Raw genomic sequence first — 17758 nt, 5'->3', positions numbered from 1 at the left:
ATTTCATACTTATGAATACCGCTATGCTCTTAATTTCTGCGGTGCCTGAATGCACCCTTTACGCTTCCAACCACCCCTGGTGCGCATGCTCAGTCGCAAAGGAACCTGTCCTCAGCGGCGCACCGTTATCCGGGCCGAGCTGTCATCCACGGTCCAGCTCCTCCAGCAGATAACCGTGCTCTCCTCGACTGTATCCCAGTAGTATTCAGCGCGCTCACCCCACATAACTCTTCCCGTGTTTTTGCGTGGAGAAGCAGTTTTCATCGACTGAGTTTTTTTCTTTTCTCCGTGATATCCAGAAGGCGCAAAGGTTTGTTTGCGCTCATTAGATCTCTCTCCATCCTCCCTGTGCGACATCACTGCTAATGTAGCCAGCTAACCGTTGCTGTTCATTCATTTCTGCAACCGAAGAATGCGATATTCGGCGGCCTTTTGCTTTCAAATTAATCACTAGCATCTTCTAATTTAAACACCAGTGTGTGTTGAATTAGCGGGCTCCTGGTACAAGCCCGTTAGTTTATTTCTGGCTGAGCTTATCTTGTGCTAACGTTTGCCGTTTGTGACTGGCGCGCTAACATCAGCTAGCCGAGCAGCTCCTGCAGCCAGAGCCGCTCTCTGAAAGAGCCTGGACGTTGCTGTATTTGGTGGCAGCCATGTTAGCGCCTCTGACCTTTATTTTTTAGGTTTTTTTATTCCTATTGTGTAAACGTGTGTTATGATAATGGTTATAAATGGGAAAAATGTCACATTGGCGCTGTTTAGAGTCAACCAGATGCTGATAAGGCATGTAGCCCCTGCACACTTCAGCAGGAGGACTGAAGCTTGACTGTGGGGTAAAGATAATGACAGCTGTTGAGTACTAGATTATGTCCACTAATAAATCTGTTTGTTAAAGGGGGAGTTACCTGCATAACTGATAGACTGACACCAGGTAAGATATGGTCGATGTGTCCTTGCAGGGTATTAGCATGACAGGCCAAGTTGAGACACTTGAAGCCTAAAACCCCAAACCATAGACAGCATAAAAGATGGGTGTAGCTCCTTGGTTTGAAAAGGGAAGCCAGTGGGGAAGTGGCTTACCTAGTGGTGCTCCAATCCAAATTTTTCCAGTTCCAAGATAAATAACTAGACCTCACATGTCTGCAGATAGGGTTTGATCTAATTGAGCGTTGATCTAATGCCAGTATTTGATTAAGCTGTATTTCTCATTGTGTGAAGGAAACTAGGAATCATTCTCTCGGTGCTAAGGCAACATCAAGCTCAACTTAACTCTGATATACTGACGTTTTAAAATAAACTTAGGCTCATTCATACAAGATTTTATAATTTGCTAATAAAAGCTGATAATTTAGTTTAGAAATTGACTCCTTTTCTTTCAATGAGAAGAATAATGCATGACATCAGGCGCAACACAAACAATATATATTTTTTAAAATGTATTGGTAGGGGTAGTTTTCCATTTTCCTTTCTGTCTGAGACCTGAAATTGTGCATCGAGTGTTTCACAACAAGTCACAACAGTGGAACCAGTGTCCTCCTAGCTTCTAACAAATATGTCTGTCTGAACAAATGTACAGAGGTATAGTAAACAAACAAATGAGTCTTTGCTGAGCTTCTTGATCCTGGTACCACAGTTTCTAGTTGAATAAAAAATATATTCAAACATGTGAATAAAATCAGTTGATGTTGAAGGTGTGAAATGCCTCCAGGCAGGCTGCTGAACCTTTGCTGTTAACTTCCCCCGGTCTAAATTAGCTCTTCAGCATAAATACAGGACATAGAACTGGGCTGTTTATGGGCTGTTTGTTGCAGATATCCCATCCAGCTTTTTGAGTGAGGATCTGGGCCATATCTTTGGTGCATTCCTATTCAGTTTAATTATTTTTACCATAAGCCTGATCAGTTGCTCAGGCAGAATAAACTAATTTATTCTGCTATATTTTCAGCTTACTCGTTAACTCAACGTTCATTAAACATCACACCTTTAACCAGACTAGCGCACTTCAACCAGGCATTAGCATCTCCACATGGCTGTCACAACAGGGGAAGATGAAACCGTGATAAAACAGAATGGTTACACCCCATCAAACTTACCTGATTTTTAAATGTTGAGCTCTCTTTCAAACTGAGCTTCGCTTTCAGTCCAAAGATGCAAACACATGAGCAACAGCACAATGCCTTTAAAGATAAGACAGCTTTTTCATTATGCTGCTCTTTCATCATCTCTCCCTTATGTTCATCACAATCCTTTTGATCCTCCTGCACTTTGTTGTTAGCAAACAGAACAACACCAGTTTGGGAATTAAACTTAATTAGGAATTAAGGGAAAGCATGCCGCTGTGCTGTCTCCAGTGATGCTTTTCATTTCCTGCTGCTCGCAACAAGAGCGAGCGGGTGTGGGCTGATCAATGGGAGGTTATTGAAGCTGATGTTCAGCATGCTAAATCGCCACTGTTTAGATTTCAAATGCGTATTCATACTGTGCATGTGCTGCAAAAAATAAGAAAGATATTAAAAGATGTGTAGTGAAGTAGAGGTGTTGCTCCTAAGGTGTTTCTTCTGGTGGAAAAACACAGCAGAAAATGTGCAGATTTTTTATTTTAAGAGTCATGATCTGAGGATACACGTCCCTGATCTTGTAGGATTGTGTCCTAATGTAACCTCCATGTCTGTAGTTTTTTTTTTCCTCTAACCCTCACCCACTTGTCTCTCCTCTATTTTTATCCCTGACACGACACACACACACTCCCCGTTGTTCTCCATAAATAAAATCCATCTCACTCACACCTGCCTCTTCTTCCCATCCCCCTCCCGCGCCCTTTTTTTACTCTGGCTCTAACACCATGCACATCCCTTATCTCACACTTCTGTAACCCTCCTGCTACAGATGAAATTGGAAAAAGGCTGGACGTGGCTCCTGCTGCTGCTTCTATCCACCCTGGCTGTGGCAGCTGTGGCGGCCCACGAGAAGCAGTCGGAGGCCGATGTTTCAGACGTCGTCGTTGACGACGACGATGATGACATGGGCTTAGATGATGAGGAGTTAAAGGTCCTGATGGCGGAGGATGAGAGCGAGCAGGTTAAAGAGACGCACAGCAAGAGCACAGCCAGTGAGAAGGACACTGACTCCAATGTCTCCTTCCAGGTCTGGAGCAGAGCAAAAAATCAGGAAATCTAGTAAAATGAATTGAATCAGAAGATTATTTGATGGCTGCAAAGCCTCTTATTGTATCCTTTATTATATCACCAGGTAACATACAAGACTCCTGTTCCCACTGGAGATGTGTACTTTGCAGAGACATTTGATGATGGTTCACTGGACAGGTATTGTTTAACACACAAACTTCCAAAATACAGCCCAAACTTATTATATGGTCTCCCACAGAGATTTAGCGGATCAAAGAGTGTGTGTGTGTGTGTGTGTGTGTGTGTGTGTGTCTCATGATGTTGATCTCCACAGATGGCAGCTGTCAAAAACAGTGAAGGAGGACGCGGATGGTGACATCGCCAAATATGACGGTTTGTTGTTGTTCTCTTCCTCCTATTCAAGATGCGTGTGGGTGTTTTCCTCACATCACATATTTTTCATGCATGATTCCATTGTTTGAAAGGTCTGAAAATCTTATTTTAAGTTGCATTAAATTCAAAGTAACGCAAGTGTATTGAAAGTACTAAACAAAACTATCAATTAAGCCTATAACAATCAAAGCAAACCACACTTTAAGTCAGGCTCATTGTAACATATGTAAGCGCTCAAATTAGTACCTAAACCAGCCTTTTTTTCTAATGGCCAACAGGGGGCGACTTCAGTGGTTCCAAAAGGAAATCAGACTCCTCTGGGTTCTGCGTTTAGTTCTACTTCGATCTTGTCATATCGGCAAAATGGCAAAAATGCTTGATTCTTCACAACAAATTTTCTAACCAATGGGACTGGTTGGCAGTTTTTAATAACTGACTGAAAATTCGCTCAGTCAGTTATTAAATGTAACTTCTTAAAACCTGCAGAAATTATGCTTTTAAATGATGATGATATTTATAATAGTTGGTCTAACTTGTATAGTATTGGCCACCTTTCCTTTTTGGTGCTAATTGTACTTCATTTGGCAACATAACTGCTGCAGCATGAGGTTACAATACCTGAGCCAGAAACTGGTCCTCTTAAAGCTGTCTGACACACAGTGAGCACCACCACACATCCCAAAAAGTAGGCTTTTATGAAAAACGTTACCATATAACCCACAGGACTAAAAGCTGTGGCAGTAAAAATAAAACTCAGACTGGTTTAAAAGAGACAATCGTCCATAATAATAAGTGTTACTGTCCATTTACCGTGTCTGTGGCTGCAGGGAAGTGGGCTGTGGAGCAGCTGAAGGAGAACAAGGTTCCAGGAGACCAGGGCCTGGTGCTGAAGTCCCGGGCTAAACACCACGCCATTTCTGCAATGCTGGACAAACCCTTTGTGTTCAAGGACGAACCTCTGGTCATTCAGTGAGTTCACACTTTGTCCCTCGTTATGTAGAGAAGTCGCAACCTGGACCCATTAAACAGTTTTGTTATGTGGCGTCGTAGGTATGAAGTTAATTTCCAAGATGGTATCGACTGTGGTGGAGCATACATCAAACTGCTTTCCGACACTGGCAGTCTCAACCTGGTTTGTATACATGTTTTATAATCCACCATAATTGGCAAAACCTCCAGATTTCTGTGCTGTAATCTGATATTTGTGTTAGAATTGGGTGAATTTCTCTAATCCACCAAATGCTTAAGTATTTTTTTTTCTGTTCTGCACTACAGGAGCAGTTCCATGACCGTACACCCTACACCATCATGTTTGGACCGGACAAATGTGGCGAGGACTACAAGCTGCACTTCATCTTCCGCCACAAGAATCCTCTGAACAGAGACATGGAGGAGAAGCACGCAAAGAGAGCCGACGTCGACCTCAAGAAATTCTACACTGACAAGAAGACTCACCTCTACACGCTGCGTATGTAGCTAACTTGAAGAGATTTAGCACTCAGTGTTGTTGTTTTGTAGTATGATCTCATTTTGGAGTAAGACTCAGATTTCATCAGATGACATTAAAATCCACTCTACTCTTCTACTTTGGTCACTTCTGTCTGTTATCAGTCCTGAACCTGGACAACAGCTACGAGCTGTTCATCGATCAGTCGAGCGTGAGCCGTGGCAACCTGTTGGAGGACATGGTGCCTCCGGTCAACCCGCCCAAAGAGATAGACGACCCAAATGACTCCAAGCCAGACGACTGGGACGAGAGGGCCAAGATTCCCGACCCAGAGGCTGTGAAGCCCGATGACTGGTGACTATAGTCTCCATACTAGTGTACAGAGTGACACACAAGTTGAGGCTAGAACTGATGAGCGAAAATGTTCAGTTATTCTCAGTCTGGCTATCTGTCAGAACAACACCATCCACAATTGTCAGGCAGAAAACTCTTCCTTGCTCTTATTTTGAAAGTTCAGTTCTGTCCATTTTGTTCATTGGTCTCTGTCTTTGCAGTTAAGCTTGGACAAATCCAGAAACTATTTTGTTGTTCTTTAAACCACATCTTTATTGATATATATTGTGTGTCAACATTAGGTCGTCAGATGGGGTCTTTATGGGTAAAAGAGCTGAAATGTAAAAGCATATTAGCAAATAACAAACCCTGCTGTGTGTGTGTGTAACAAAGGGATGAGGATGCACCTGCAAAGATCGAAGACCCTGATGCACTGAAGCCTGAGGGCTGGTTGGATGATGAGTCGGAGTTTGTCCCTGACCCCAATGCAGAGAAACCAGAAGATTGGTAAACAAACTCTTTCACCGTGGTCTTACAGTCATGCTAACTGGAATGAGGAATGGTTCAGGGTGACAGCTTGTCGCTGTGTTTCCTTAGGGACGAGGAGATGGATGGAGAATGGGAGGCGCCGCAGATCCCTAACCCAGCCTGTGAGACGGCTCCTGGCTGCGGGGTGTGGAAGCGTCCCATGATCAACAATCCTCAGTACAAGGGCAAGTGGAAAGCCCCCCTGGTGGACAATCCTAACTATCAGGTAACTATTGTTCTGTGGTTTTATACACATAACTTAAATTTATGTCACAGTGTCCACCAAGTTGCCCCTGCACGGCTGGTGCTTTACGATTTTCATAGTTTTTTTTAAATTAATTTATTATTTTTTATCTCTAGACAAAAGCTAAAACCGTGATGTTTGGTAATGTGTATTATTAGTACATCTTATCAGCAAAACAGCATTGGCCAGTATATTTGTATTTGTGGGTCCTTCTGACTGTATCCTCCATGCTTTGTGTTGTCTCCTAAGGGAGTGTGGAAGCCTCGTAAGATCCTTAACCCGGACTATTTTGAGGACCTGCAGCCGTTCAGGATGACACCATTCAAGGCTCTGGGACTGGAGCTGTGGTCCATGACCTCAGATATCTACTTTGACAACTTTATTATCACCTCTCACAAGGAGGTTGCTGACCGCTGGGCATCTGACAGCTGGGGGCTGAAGAAACTGGTGGCCAGTGCTAACGAGGTCAGCAGCACGTGTGCGGGGTTGCTGTGTGCGTGTGACGTACCATAGAGCTGTCACGTTTCTGTGCAGAAGTTCTCACGGTTTACTCTTTGTCTCTCCCTCCATCTCAACAGCCAGGGATTTTTGCTCAGCTGATGATGGCAGCAGAGGAGCGGCCGTGGCTCTGGGTGATCTACATACTGACAGTAGGCCTGCCTGTGGGACTGCTCGTGCTCTTCTGCTGGCCAAAGGTACCAAGACCCTGCTAAACATTAATTTAGACTTCAGATCATAGGCGCAGCTTCCTGACTTTTGCTGTGATGTCTCGTATTTGCATCTCAGAAATCGGATGATGACTACGTGTACAAAAAGGTGGATCCGCCCAAGGCTGATGTGGAAGAGGAAGAAGAGGAGGAGGAGGAAGAGGAGGAGGAGGCAGCAGTAGATGAGGAAGATAAAGGAGCTGAAGCTACAGAAGCAGCACCAGCTGCAGGTGACACACATTCACCTATTGATTAGGGCTGCACGATTAATGGTTAGAAAATCGCAATCTCGATTCATACTTATGTGCGATCTCATTTCCAAATGACAACGATTTAAAAAAAAAAAAAAAAAAAAAAAAGACGACGACGATTGTACCGCATTTTGATCCGGGACGTAATCTGCATGAAAACAAGCGCTCACTCTTCCTGCTCAACAAATGACAAGGGCGGAGCCTTATACCACGTGATACAGAAGCTGGCTGCTAAAATTGGCAGGGAAAAAACAACGGAGAGCACGTCAGGGATGACGAGAAAGTGACTGGAGAAAATCCGTCCCGGTCAACCACCCAAACATCAATAACGGGAACCTTATACAGCGCTTCCCTATACCCGTCGAACTCCCGCAGGCACAAAGAAATTACGGAGGCTATCACTTATCACCTGACCAAAGATATGGCTCCCATCAACACTGTGCAAAACGAGGGATTTAGGAAAATGATCAACACCCTAGACAAACGCTACACAGTGCCGTCCCGCAACTATTTTTCTATTGTTGCACTACCTGCTCAATGCACGCAGTGTCGAACAACGGTGGAGACGGAATTTCAAGCAGTACAACATTTTGCGGCAACGACAAAACGTGAGACATTTGTTGTTTTTATGTTTATTTATTGTTTTTATGTTCAGTCTCAACTGTTACGAAGTTGATGTGCAGTTAATAAGTGCAATAAATATTTATACTGGAAAAGAAAATCGTGAGAGAATCGTGATCTCAATTCTAAGCAAAGAAATCGTGATTCTCATTTTATGCAAGATCGTGCAGCCCTACTATTGATACATTTGTACTACACTGTTCTGGATCATATTTTCTCCCCTTACTGTCCTCTTTGGTTTTTTCCCTAATGCAACAGAAGAAGCCGAGGAGGATGCAGAAGTAGGAGGGGACAATGTAGAGGGTGACGATGAAGAAGAGGAGGAGGAGGAAGAGGAGGAGGAAGGAGAAGAGGAAAGCAAAGCTCCAGGGAGAACATTAGAAGATGAGGTTGGTGTCATCTGTTCAACAGAGGGAAATGACAAAAAATTACCAGCTGTGCAGTCAGGGAACTTCTCAAGTCTTTGACATATTTTCTTTCTATTTACCACCAAAAGAGGATAAAATGAAACTATCAAGATGTGACTTAAGTTTAGCTTTAATTTAAGGGGTTGAACAGAAACAGTTGCGTAAATTGTGGAGGTATTACAGCCATTAATGCAGTGACTGTTTTGATTTGTCTCACTGTGCTGCTAAAAGCCCAAACTCACTCTCTGTTTACAAGATGACTGAAATGAGATCAAAATATGTTTTTAGAGAAAGTAGATCCAACAGATTTTCCGTAGCTGAACTGGTGGAAGCTTGCCTCTGGATCACTCAGGGTCTCTCAGCCCGTCTCCACGTTTGTTATCGGCACACTCGAGTCTGCTGCTGTCTGGGGCTCTCTTTGCCCTTATAGATATCCTGCAGTAGAGGTGGGCCGGTAGTCCAAAGCATCCCTTAATGAGGGGCTAATGTCCTCGCTCAGAGCGGTGCAAGCAGCAGTAACCCTAAGGGGGCAAAATATGAAAATCCAAACAGCCTCAAACTCCAAACTTCACTTCAGCTGACAGCGATACATCTGACAGGTTTTTTATTTTTTAGCTACACAAAGAACAGAGATTTTGATACAGTACACATCACCTGTTTCTTCACCTTTTAACCAAATCTGGACCATAAAACTCGACATTGCTGCAGAATTGTAACACAGCCACTAGAATAAAACTTTAATCTTACAGGTCACTTGGGAACTGTCGTTTGCGTTTGCAAGACGGGCTTTATGGTCAAAACTGCCCAATAACTCTCAACCTGACATGTCCCCAACACCTCATAAAGCTTTTAACATTTTAATAACGTGTCAGCTGCACGAGTGCTGTGGTACAGCTCCAGCATCAAACCTGACGCTTCGCTTTCTGTCCCGCAGATGAAGGATGAAGGAGACGTTGCCGAAGAGAGCCACAAACAAGCAGTGAGAAAGAGGAGGGTACGGAAAGACTGAGGAGGCAAACGTCATGCCCGCTGTCTCCTTTCTGCCCCAACGGGGAAGAGGTGGAAGGGTCGTCTCTGCCGCCGCCGCTGCTCCCTCCTCCCTGAGCGGAGCAGCATGCATTTCCTTTAACTGGTAGCCTGCTCTCACCCCACCGGCTGCCCCATCCACTCCTCCTCCTCATCCACCCACCCGCACCACATCCTGTACCATCCCCTCGTCTTGTTTCTCCCTCTTCCCGTCTACTCAGATAAGCTCCCCAGAGAGTCTGTGCATTTAGCTGTTTACCCTCCTCCTCCTCCATCCACTTTCTTCATCCTTCTATAAGCCATCGCTGTCGAAACGCCTGTCAGCCCTAAAACGAAAAAGACCCCGCCCCTCCTCCACCACAGTTCCTGCTCGCCGTGTTTCTTCTGCCATCATATCCTGTCTTCTCGGAGCAGCAGAGAGCGCCTGTGCGTTGTTCGTCCCATTTTTACCGCATATCGTAGGGGCTACTTCTCTCAAGTTAGACTCCATTCTCTCAGTGTCCTTTTTCTTTTTTTTAAGAACGTGTTCAAGGACACCGTTTGGCAGATTTTCTAAATGTTCGGGTTTCAAGAGCAGGAGAGGATGCCGGGCTGTGAGGAAGGCTGTGTGAGATGTTACTACAGCTTCAGGACAGACAAATTCGTCTCAGCTTAGGGTTAAAGATTACCTCTTCTAAAAAAAAAAAAAAAAAATGATATGTTTAGATTTCAGCTAGTTTGTAATGAGCATTAGTTCCTTTCATGTGTGTTTTATACTAAGTTATAGCATTTAAGAACTGAGGATTAGCACTGGTTACCATATTTATTGTTTTTGGTTGTAATTTCTTTTGCAGTACAGATAAATTTAATATTGCAGTGTTTTAAATGACTCGAGGCAGATTTCTTGAAACTAAATGCCTCTGACGTGCTTACTTTGAGCCAAGGTCTGAAATCAAAGTGAAACTTCAGCGCTTTGAGCAAAAATAAGTACAGTTAAAGTCTCGGCCATCAGTTGGAAGACAGAACAAAAAGCCGTGAGGACGTGTCTCATTCAGCAGTGCTTTCCCAGAATCTATCCCGGCTAGCCGGAGGTCAGATCTAGTTTGCAGCCTGGGGAAGACGTTGACGCTCATTTGTTTTCTATTACTGTCTCAAGCTTTTTGTAGTTCACCTTCTTGCCACACACTGGCAGATATCCCTGTTTACATTTGTTTGCAAATTGTACATTGCTCTTGAAAATAAACTTATTTAATAAGAAAACTTATTCTGGGATTTATTCAGACTGGACAAAGATGCATATGCCCTCTGTAAACACTTTTATGATGACTTTATGGACTTCAACAGTTTAGAAATGAATGGTCCCCATTAAAGTCAAAAATAATGATAAAGCAAGGTATGCTTTAGAGGAGGCCTCACTCATCATCTCTGGTTTGAAGCTGTCAATGAATATTAGGAATTTGATTATACAATTTGTGTAAATAATTGATTATGGAGACAGAGGAGCACAGAATGCAAGGCTGGATTTTTCAGACGTGCTGTTGGGGTCGATGGAGTGCTGCGTATACAGTGTGTTAAAGTCAGAACAGCTGATGGGCGGGGGACTAGGGGAAGCTCTAAGCTCAAACAAATGCTGATGGTGGACACGCTCATTTTGTGGCTTTAATATCCCTGTGGTTCCTTTTTTTATCTAAATGGCAAACCAAAGAAAAATCATACCCCACCAGTTTTAATCGCTGGACAGGTTGGATTCCAGCTGGAGGCCTGTGGAAAATGTGGAGTGCAGAGATGTAGAACTTTTAACCGTATTCTTATAAACTTTATAATTTTCATAAACCTAATAGTTAACTAATAGATAAACAATTAAATGACATGTTCTTGTTTTTCTGTGAAATAACAAAAACATTGTTTTATAAATGCACAACAGTCGAACGAGTATCAGGGTCACTTCAGGAAAAAAAATCGATCATTTTGAGAATAAAGTTGAGATTAAAGCCTTCTATAAAATGCCTGTGTAGATGAGTCAGTGAAATTTTACTTCAGAATCTGTTTTAATTACAAGGAAACGATTTCTCTTTTAGCACGTGAACGCAATGCGGCGATAAGGACGTCGAAGAGATGGTGCAGAAAGCTGCATCTGCTCAGACGGGAAAGAGAAAACAAACTTGGAGTCCCGTCAGTCTGGGCCATGAACTACCTGGGCAATAAACTTTTTCTGTAATTTTATAGATTTATCATATTAAAAAAAACACTCAGACATAATGCTGAAATTGTTCCTTTTTCTTATATTAAGATGTCTCAGGGGTTAAATCTTTAGTTAAGTGTGTGTAGCCCATGATGTCAAATGATTTTTACATCCCTGCTCTACAGTCTGAGAAACACAGCACCAACCAATGGGGGGTGCCACAGTGGGTATGTCCATCTTTCATATACAGACTTCAGGTTGTACAGGTGACAAAATAACCAGCGAGAGGCTCGATCTCAGGATTTTATTAAAACAGAAAGAATTTAAAGGCAAAGGTGCAGAACATCTACATACAGGATGACACGAGGACGTGTGCAGGCAGGGCACAGGCAGCATGCTGGAAACAAATTAAAATCCTACTGTACAACTGTACAAAATAACATCAATAAATTACAGCATGTACAGCACTCACTGCTTCCCTTCGCCTTCCTAATTCCTTACTTTACAAACAGCACATTACTGTTTGGGATAATTGGGAAAATTCATTTTAAAAGCGAATTAAATCTTTGCTCAAAGTAAATTTCACCTGGCCCCTCCCCTCCACGTCCCTTTTTATCTGAAGAAGACGACAATGTGCACACCCTCCCCCCTCCGAGTACATCAACTCATCTTACGATCAAACCCATCTTGCAGGCCTGGATTAATGGATCGATAACACTCCAGGCCTCTTTGCAGCTTTTTGCTCCTGCAGTTAAAGGGGAAGGCAGGGAACAGATGCAACTTTTAGAGTATTTATCCAGTGGCTTTTGGAATTATTTGGACCAAACACGCACTATTAAGTTCACAGGTCTGCAAAAACACAGAAAATCTGACTTGAGTGATGTTAATAAAGAAAATCTGGTACATAGTAAAAGTTTACAAGACTTTTAGTATCTGTGCTTTTACTTATATTGCTAACAAGCTTTCAAAGGTATCTGCACATCCTGGATCCACCTACTCTTGATTTAAAAAAAGTTCTTGGTAACTTTATACAGTCTGTTTTTCAGTGATTATTGATTTATTGACATCTCAGTAGATATGCTAATTGGCCAAACAAAACAAAAAAAACCATACATAAACAAATATCACTCAAACATGCCAAATACACTCTGCATAATACTGTTCAGCTTGCCAGCTTTTAAGTGGAGGAACACAGTCGTGCTTTACAGAGACAAGGTGACATCCAAGACCTGAACAGATCCAGCTGTCGTACAAAATACTTTACCAAAAATAAATAAATTAAACCAGTGCTGATAATGAGGTTCATGGTCAAAGAGGATCTGTAATATCTGTGGTTTGTTTTGGGGTCGCCTTTAAACAGAACACGTCAAAGGCGGGACATTCGCAGGAAATCAGAACCGGTCTCAAACAGGAACACAGCTTTGTTTTGTTTTTTTACACATACCGGATTGACAGCGAGCATTAGGGACAAACTTGAGGTAAGAAGACCCTCAACCTCTTAATTTACTGTTATTGAGTTAAAGGGGTGACATCTACTTTGTCTGTAGTGTTTAGAGGAAGCTGATGAAAAACAGCCCTGGTCCAAATGAATTTTATATACACATATTTCTTACATCTATAAGTCCGTTTATGGGGTTATTTGATATTTATTTTGTTAGTTTTGACTCGGGTAAGTGGTTAAAGAAACTCCCATATCTGCTGAGGAAACAAACCCCTCTCCACGTCTCCATGATGGGTTTCCTCTCCCAGCTGCTGGCCCAGGACTCCAGCTTTCTACTGAGGGTAACTCACTTCCTCTTGCTCTTGGTGTCGGTGGTCTGGAAGACGCTCGAGGCCGACATGAGGTTCTCAATGTACTGACCGAGGACCTGGTTCTCAGACTTTAGCTTCAGGTTCTCCTCTTTGACTGCATCGACTCGTGCTGACAGGTCTGGGACAAAAAAGGAAACGGGCAGCTAAAAGGCATACTCTTCCCCATTAGGTCCCCTTTCTTAGCATTTACTGACCCCCTGTACAATTTTTGTCACACAAATATCACTTAATTATTAGTATTTAGTAGATTCGCATTTATCCATCCATGTTGTAAATGGGCCTGGGTCACTCGGGAAGCTGTCTAAGCAGACATGCCCAGACCCATCTTAAAGCTTTAGATGTAGAAATTTACCAGAATACACACTGAAAGATCAACATGTGACTTATGTAAATTATTTCTGTATTTTTTCCTCTATGAGGATTTTTTTTAAAAACCCAAACCAGTTTTTTACTTATCAAAATCTGCATTTAATGCTTTACAGCTCATGCAGTAAGAAAGAATACGTAAAAGGAGAAAAGGCAGCTGCACAGAGAGAAACGTCCAGCGTGTTAAATCAGAAACATGTGATTTTTGGGGGTTTTATTGAATCTGTTTTAGGGAACAAACGCAGGATATATATACAAAAAAAGTGAAAGGCCCTCGGATATCAGAGGAAGTTTCCTGATATAAAACCAGAAACTGTGCAGCATGTTGTATCATTTTAGAGTGTTTCATCCATGAGGTCATTGTTCCCGTCTGGTAAAATTTAATTTGTGTGTTAGAGGGTTTGTTTTTTGTTTTTTTACCTTCCAGTGTGTGCTGAAGTTCCAAAACCTGATTTATCAACCTCGTCTTCTCCTCAACCTCCACCTGATTCTCCATGTCTCCTGAAATAACAACAATACACGTCAGCATCATTATTATCATATTATTATTATTATTAGTAGTAGTAGTAGTATTTCTACACAAGCTAACCCTGAGGGAGACTGTTTCACCCACACGTACCATCTATGTCGCAGTTCATGGTGATAAGCTCGTTCTCCAGTTTGGTATACAGGGCTGCAGATCCACCGTCCACTGTGAGACAAAGAAAAGCGCCGTTATAGCTGTGAGTTGTAACATGGAGTTTATATTTAAGAGGCACTGTACAATCTATCTCTCTGTTCATAAACAACAGTAAATATGGTGCCATCAGTGTTTACATTTTCATGTCAGTAGAGTTAGTGTGTCAGGCAGGGTGGCCTACTTACATTACAGAACACACGGACAAGATTCATATGGGGAGGATATAATGGAAAATCTATATAAGACAGTGATTTTAATTATTAGCAGAATCACTGAACATTAAATTTTAGGTTGATTATTATATGCTCTACAGATGACACACTTCCAGCTGTAATGATTCCCCTTTTTGTTTACTCTCAGTCTTACTGCTGGGCAATATGTCCAAAAACTTGAATTTCATACCAGTAGATATCAGTGATTATTACAATATAAGACAAATTCCCTTCAAGTTTAAAGTCACAGTGCTGAAAAATATTGAAACTGCTTCTGGGTAGTTTTCTATATTGTCATAAATATCATTATCATAAATTTTCTTGAATTACTGTGACATAACTTTGAAGCTCTACTGCTCAGCTCCCTGGCACTTTGTTAGTTCATGTCTCCTGACAACACGAGCTGAGGTATGAACCAGACCGAGACCTGTTCCATCCTGCAATGTAAAGCCAGGTTTATTCCAATCCTAAAACACTGAAACTGGGTTACCACAGTAGATCATCTGTCTCTATCTCTCCCTATCCCTTTGTTTTTGGCCAGTAGTAGCACAGAATCCACCAGCACTGTGTTGTCCAACAACACGGGAAGCTGCGTTTGTTGATTTGGCCAAGATTTTACGCGGGATGTCCTTCCTGTCACAATCCTCCCCATTTATCCAGGCTTGAGACCAACACTAGGAGCACTGGCTTGTGACCGGGTTGCACTCTTGTCAAGTTGCCTTTGTCTTAATAAACCTATTAATTTATTTATTACATAATTATATAGAGCTCACTCATTTACTGATAGTCTGCAGAGATTAAGTGCCTTAACTGTTACAGTAATTCTGGACTTCTAGACCAAACAGTGACACAAAAAGGATTTTTCTGAATCAGGATGACAGCATTTTTAACCTTCCCACACACTGAGTATGTACTCAGCTCATCCCTAAAATTATAATGAGTGCACCAGCAGCTGAAATAACAGTTACAGTTATTTTAATGCGGGGAATGCTTTATAAAGACTATCATAAGACATTTATTACTATTATTGTACTGTTATTATAAACTATAGAGAATTTGGGAAATTTTGATTCAAATTAAATACACTGTATCAGTGATTTAACTGATCAACAAAGTAACTTTGATCGTTTGTGTGAATAGTGTAATTTTGTTTGGCTTGTTTGGATTTGGTAACCGTTACCGTGTCTGAGTGAGTGATGATAGCATGATGGGAGCACACACCGCACCCAGGCTGAGAGTGCTGTGGTCATACCGCATCAATAAAACGCGTGTTAGGAGCCAAATGCTGCTTTGGATAAAGGCGCTCATTAGTTCGCCGGTCTGCCGTCCAATAATCGAATCGATGCTGACACTGAAGCAACGATTAAGCAGCAATGAGCGCCAAAACATAGCATTTAGCTAAAAAAACACATACAGATACACAAAGCTCCACCTCCTAGCACATCACGATTCCCACTGGAAGCCACGGCCGAAACATCGGACAAGGTGCTGGAGGCAGTTTTCCCCGACAACACAAGTCAAAACAGCACAAACGTGTCCGATAATGGGCGTAGATACATTAGCTCCATAAGCTAACTAGCTCAGTGGCCAACCAAGCCAACGAATCTGAAACTTAATTTACTTTCAACACCAAAAACGTTTAAACGCGTCATAAGAAGAAACCAAACAAAACCACCTGGTCTGTCTGATATTTAAATTTTCGCTGACAAATAAAATTTACACCGTGTCATCGAGCGAAGAGCAGCTAACTGCTACAAGCAAATTGTTGGCTAGTTTTAAGTTCAGACAGAAATACGTCCCGAATTTTTACACTTCGAATTTAGGAACACAGCAGATGTAGGAGTATGAACTCACCTAAAGCAACAAAAAAAGTCTTCTCCGATTAGCGGAGTTACCCTGCAAACAGACACACAGCTGTGACGATGACGACGAGGAGGAGGAGGATGACGATGACGGCTACGTCGCTGTGTGTTACCACACCAACCGACAGGGGGAGCAACATACCACATGCATTACGCACCATCGGAGACTTTCTCTAAACTTCCGGTTTCGTGATGTAACAGAAATGTTGAATTTCGTGGGTTTTTATCATATTTTCATTTTTATTAAATATGTTGGAATTAGTTCGATTTTAGACTCGCAAAATACCTTTATGTGGGTTTGCCACAAGGCTACTAATCCACTTTACGGCACCTGCCATTTTGATTTCAGGCATGAAGCCAGCAGCAGCCGGGACTGTGCCCTTAACCAACCCAATCAGCATGCAGTCTAAGTGTAATAAAATAAATAAATGAATAAAAAAGAAGACTCGCTCAACCAAAGTGTGGGATTTTATATGTAGAACCAGATGTAATATATTTTAGCAGTTTAGTAAGTGTTATGTCACATGAGCCCCCTGAATTATACCCTGTTTCTTAACAATGAGATATGTCAGCTCTGAACACACACACACACACACAAACAAACACACACAGCTTTCCTAACAGATGCTCGTGCTTTTCCGTCTGGTAGAAACCCCAGCACACACACACACACATCTATGCACATCTATAGTTTTCTATGTGAATGCATGAATGAAGTGTTATCTGACCTGTGTGAGCATTATTACATGCCTGCATGTCTGTCTGTGTGTGGCACCCCTGTGGCCTCTGCATTTCTCTGCCCGCTCTGAGAGCTCCATATGCTGCTGCTTGTTAGCCAAACCCAAACCCTGTGGGGGCACTGCTGCCTCAGCCAACAGTTGTCTGAGGCCGGTTTACCCTGTATCCATCCTCCTGTGCGTTCCTTTCTGCTCTGTGGAGTGTGTGTGGCTTCCAAGGTCTTTATGAGTAACATTCTAGGATTATTAGGTAATAGGAAACTGAGTCTTTAGAGGGGATTTGTAAGAGGAAACACAACACAACTAAGGTTTCCAGTTTGCATAATTGAGGGTGTATCTGCTTTGACTGGCAAGTGGGTAAAGACCACACAGACCACAGATTAAATTTAGGAAGCCCTGAGATTCTTGGTGTTTCAGAACTGAATGTGAAAAGCAAGGGATGGATCTCACTGTGAAATTGCACACTCAGTGGCTAATGGCTTGTGATTACAAAATTTTCCATAACCAGAAGCTACAGACATCTTATATATTGTCTGTGATTTGACACAGGCAGCTGAGCAGCATCTAACAGGCTAAACTGTGTAACTGAACTGTAAGACAGCTGCTGATGTTGGTACCTTAATAGTAACACATATATTAACAAGACAATAAGTGTTCAAAATAATTTAAAGTTTAATTAGTGCATCAACTTCCACAATAAGTGTTCCAAGTGTTTCAAAGTCCGGGCTTCATAGCAGGAATTTACAAACCTGTTGGTGATTCTGAAGGTGACTGCAGCCATCTTTATTTACAGTCTGTGGTGTCTACTCTTTTCTCTTTGCTTACATGCTGTTCTCGAGCTACTTAC

General features: G+C 42.2%; 2 protein-coding genes across 2 annotated transcripts; one reads left to right on the top strand and one right to left on the bottom strand.

Annotated features, from left to right (window-relative positions):
* The first annotated feature begins 82 nt into the window (after positions 1-82).
* clgn (calmegin) lies at positions 83-10321 on the top strand. Its single transcript, XM_084930319.1, has 15 exons — positions 83-310; positions 2887-3144; positions 3250-3323; positions 3460-3518; positions 4346-4487; positions 4569-4650; positions 4794-4986; positions 5130-5319; positions 5692-5805; positions 5896-6052; positions 6320-6535; positions 6649-6765; positions 6857-7007; positions 7908-8038; positions 8991-10321. Exons 2-15 carry the CDS (start codon positions 2887-2889, stop codon positions 9063-9065), a joined length of 1959 nt encoding a protein of 652 aa, XP_084786445.1. The 5' UTR covers positions 83-310; the 3' UTR covers positions 9066-10321.
* A 1212-nt stretch (positions 10322-11533) lies between these two features.
* On the bottom strand, positions 11534-16302 carry scoca (short coiled-coil protein a). The gene is made up of 4 exons (XM_084930322.1): positions 16167-16302; positions 14041-14112; positions 13842-13922; positions 11534-13173 (listed from the first exon to the last, which is right to left on the bottom strand). The coding sequence occupies exons 2-4, from the start codon at positions 14057-14059 to the stop codon at positions 13031-13033; spliced, it is 243 nt and encodes an 80-aa protein (XP_084786448.1). The 5' UTR covers positions 14060-14112; positions 16167-16302; the 3' UTR covers positions 11534-13030.
* Positions 16303-17758: the final 1456 nt, after the last annotated feature.

The sequence above is a fragment of the Perissodus microlepis genome, chromosome 6, assembly GCF_051167445.1.
Source record: "Perissodus microlepis isolate ML-2025 ecotype Zambia chromosome 6, ASM5116744v1, whole genome shotgun sequence".
NCBI lineage: Eukaryota > Metazoa > Chordata > Actinopteri > Cichliformes > Cichlidae > Perissodus > Perissodus microlepis.
This window is presented reverse-complemented; position numbering and strand designations above follow the sequence as displayed.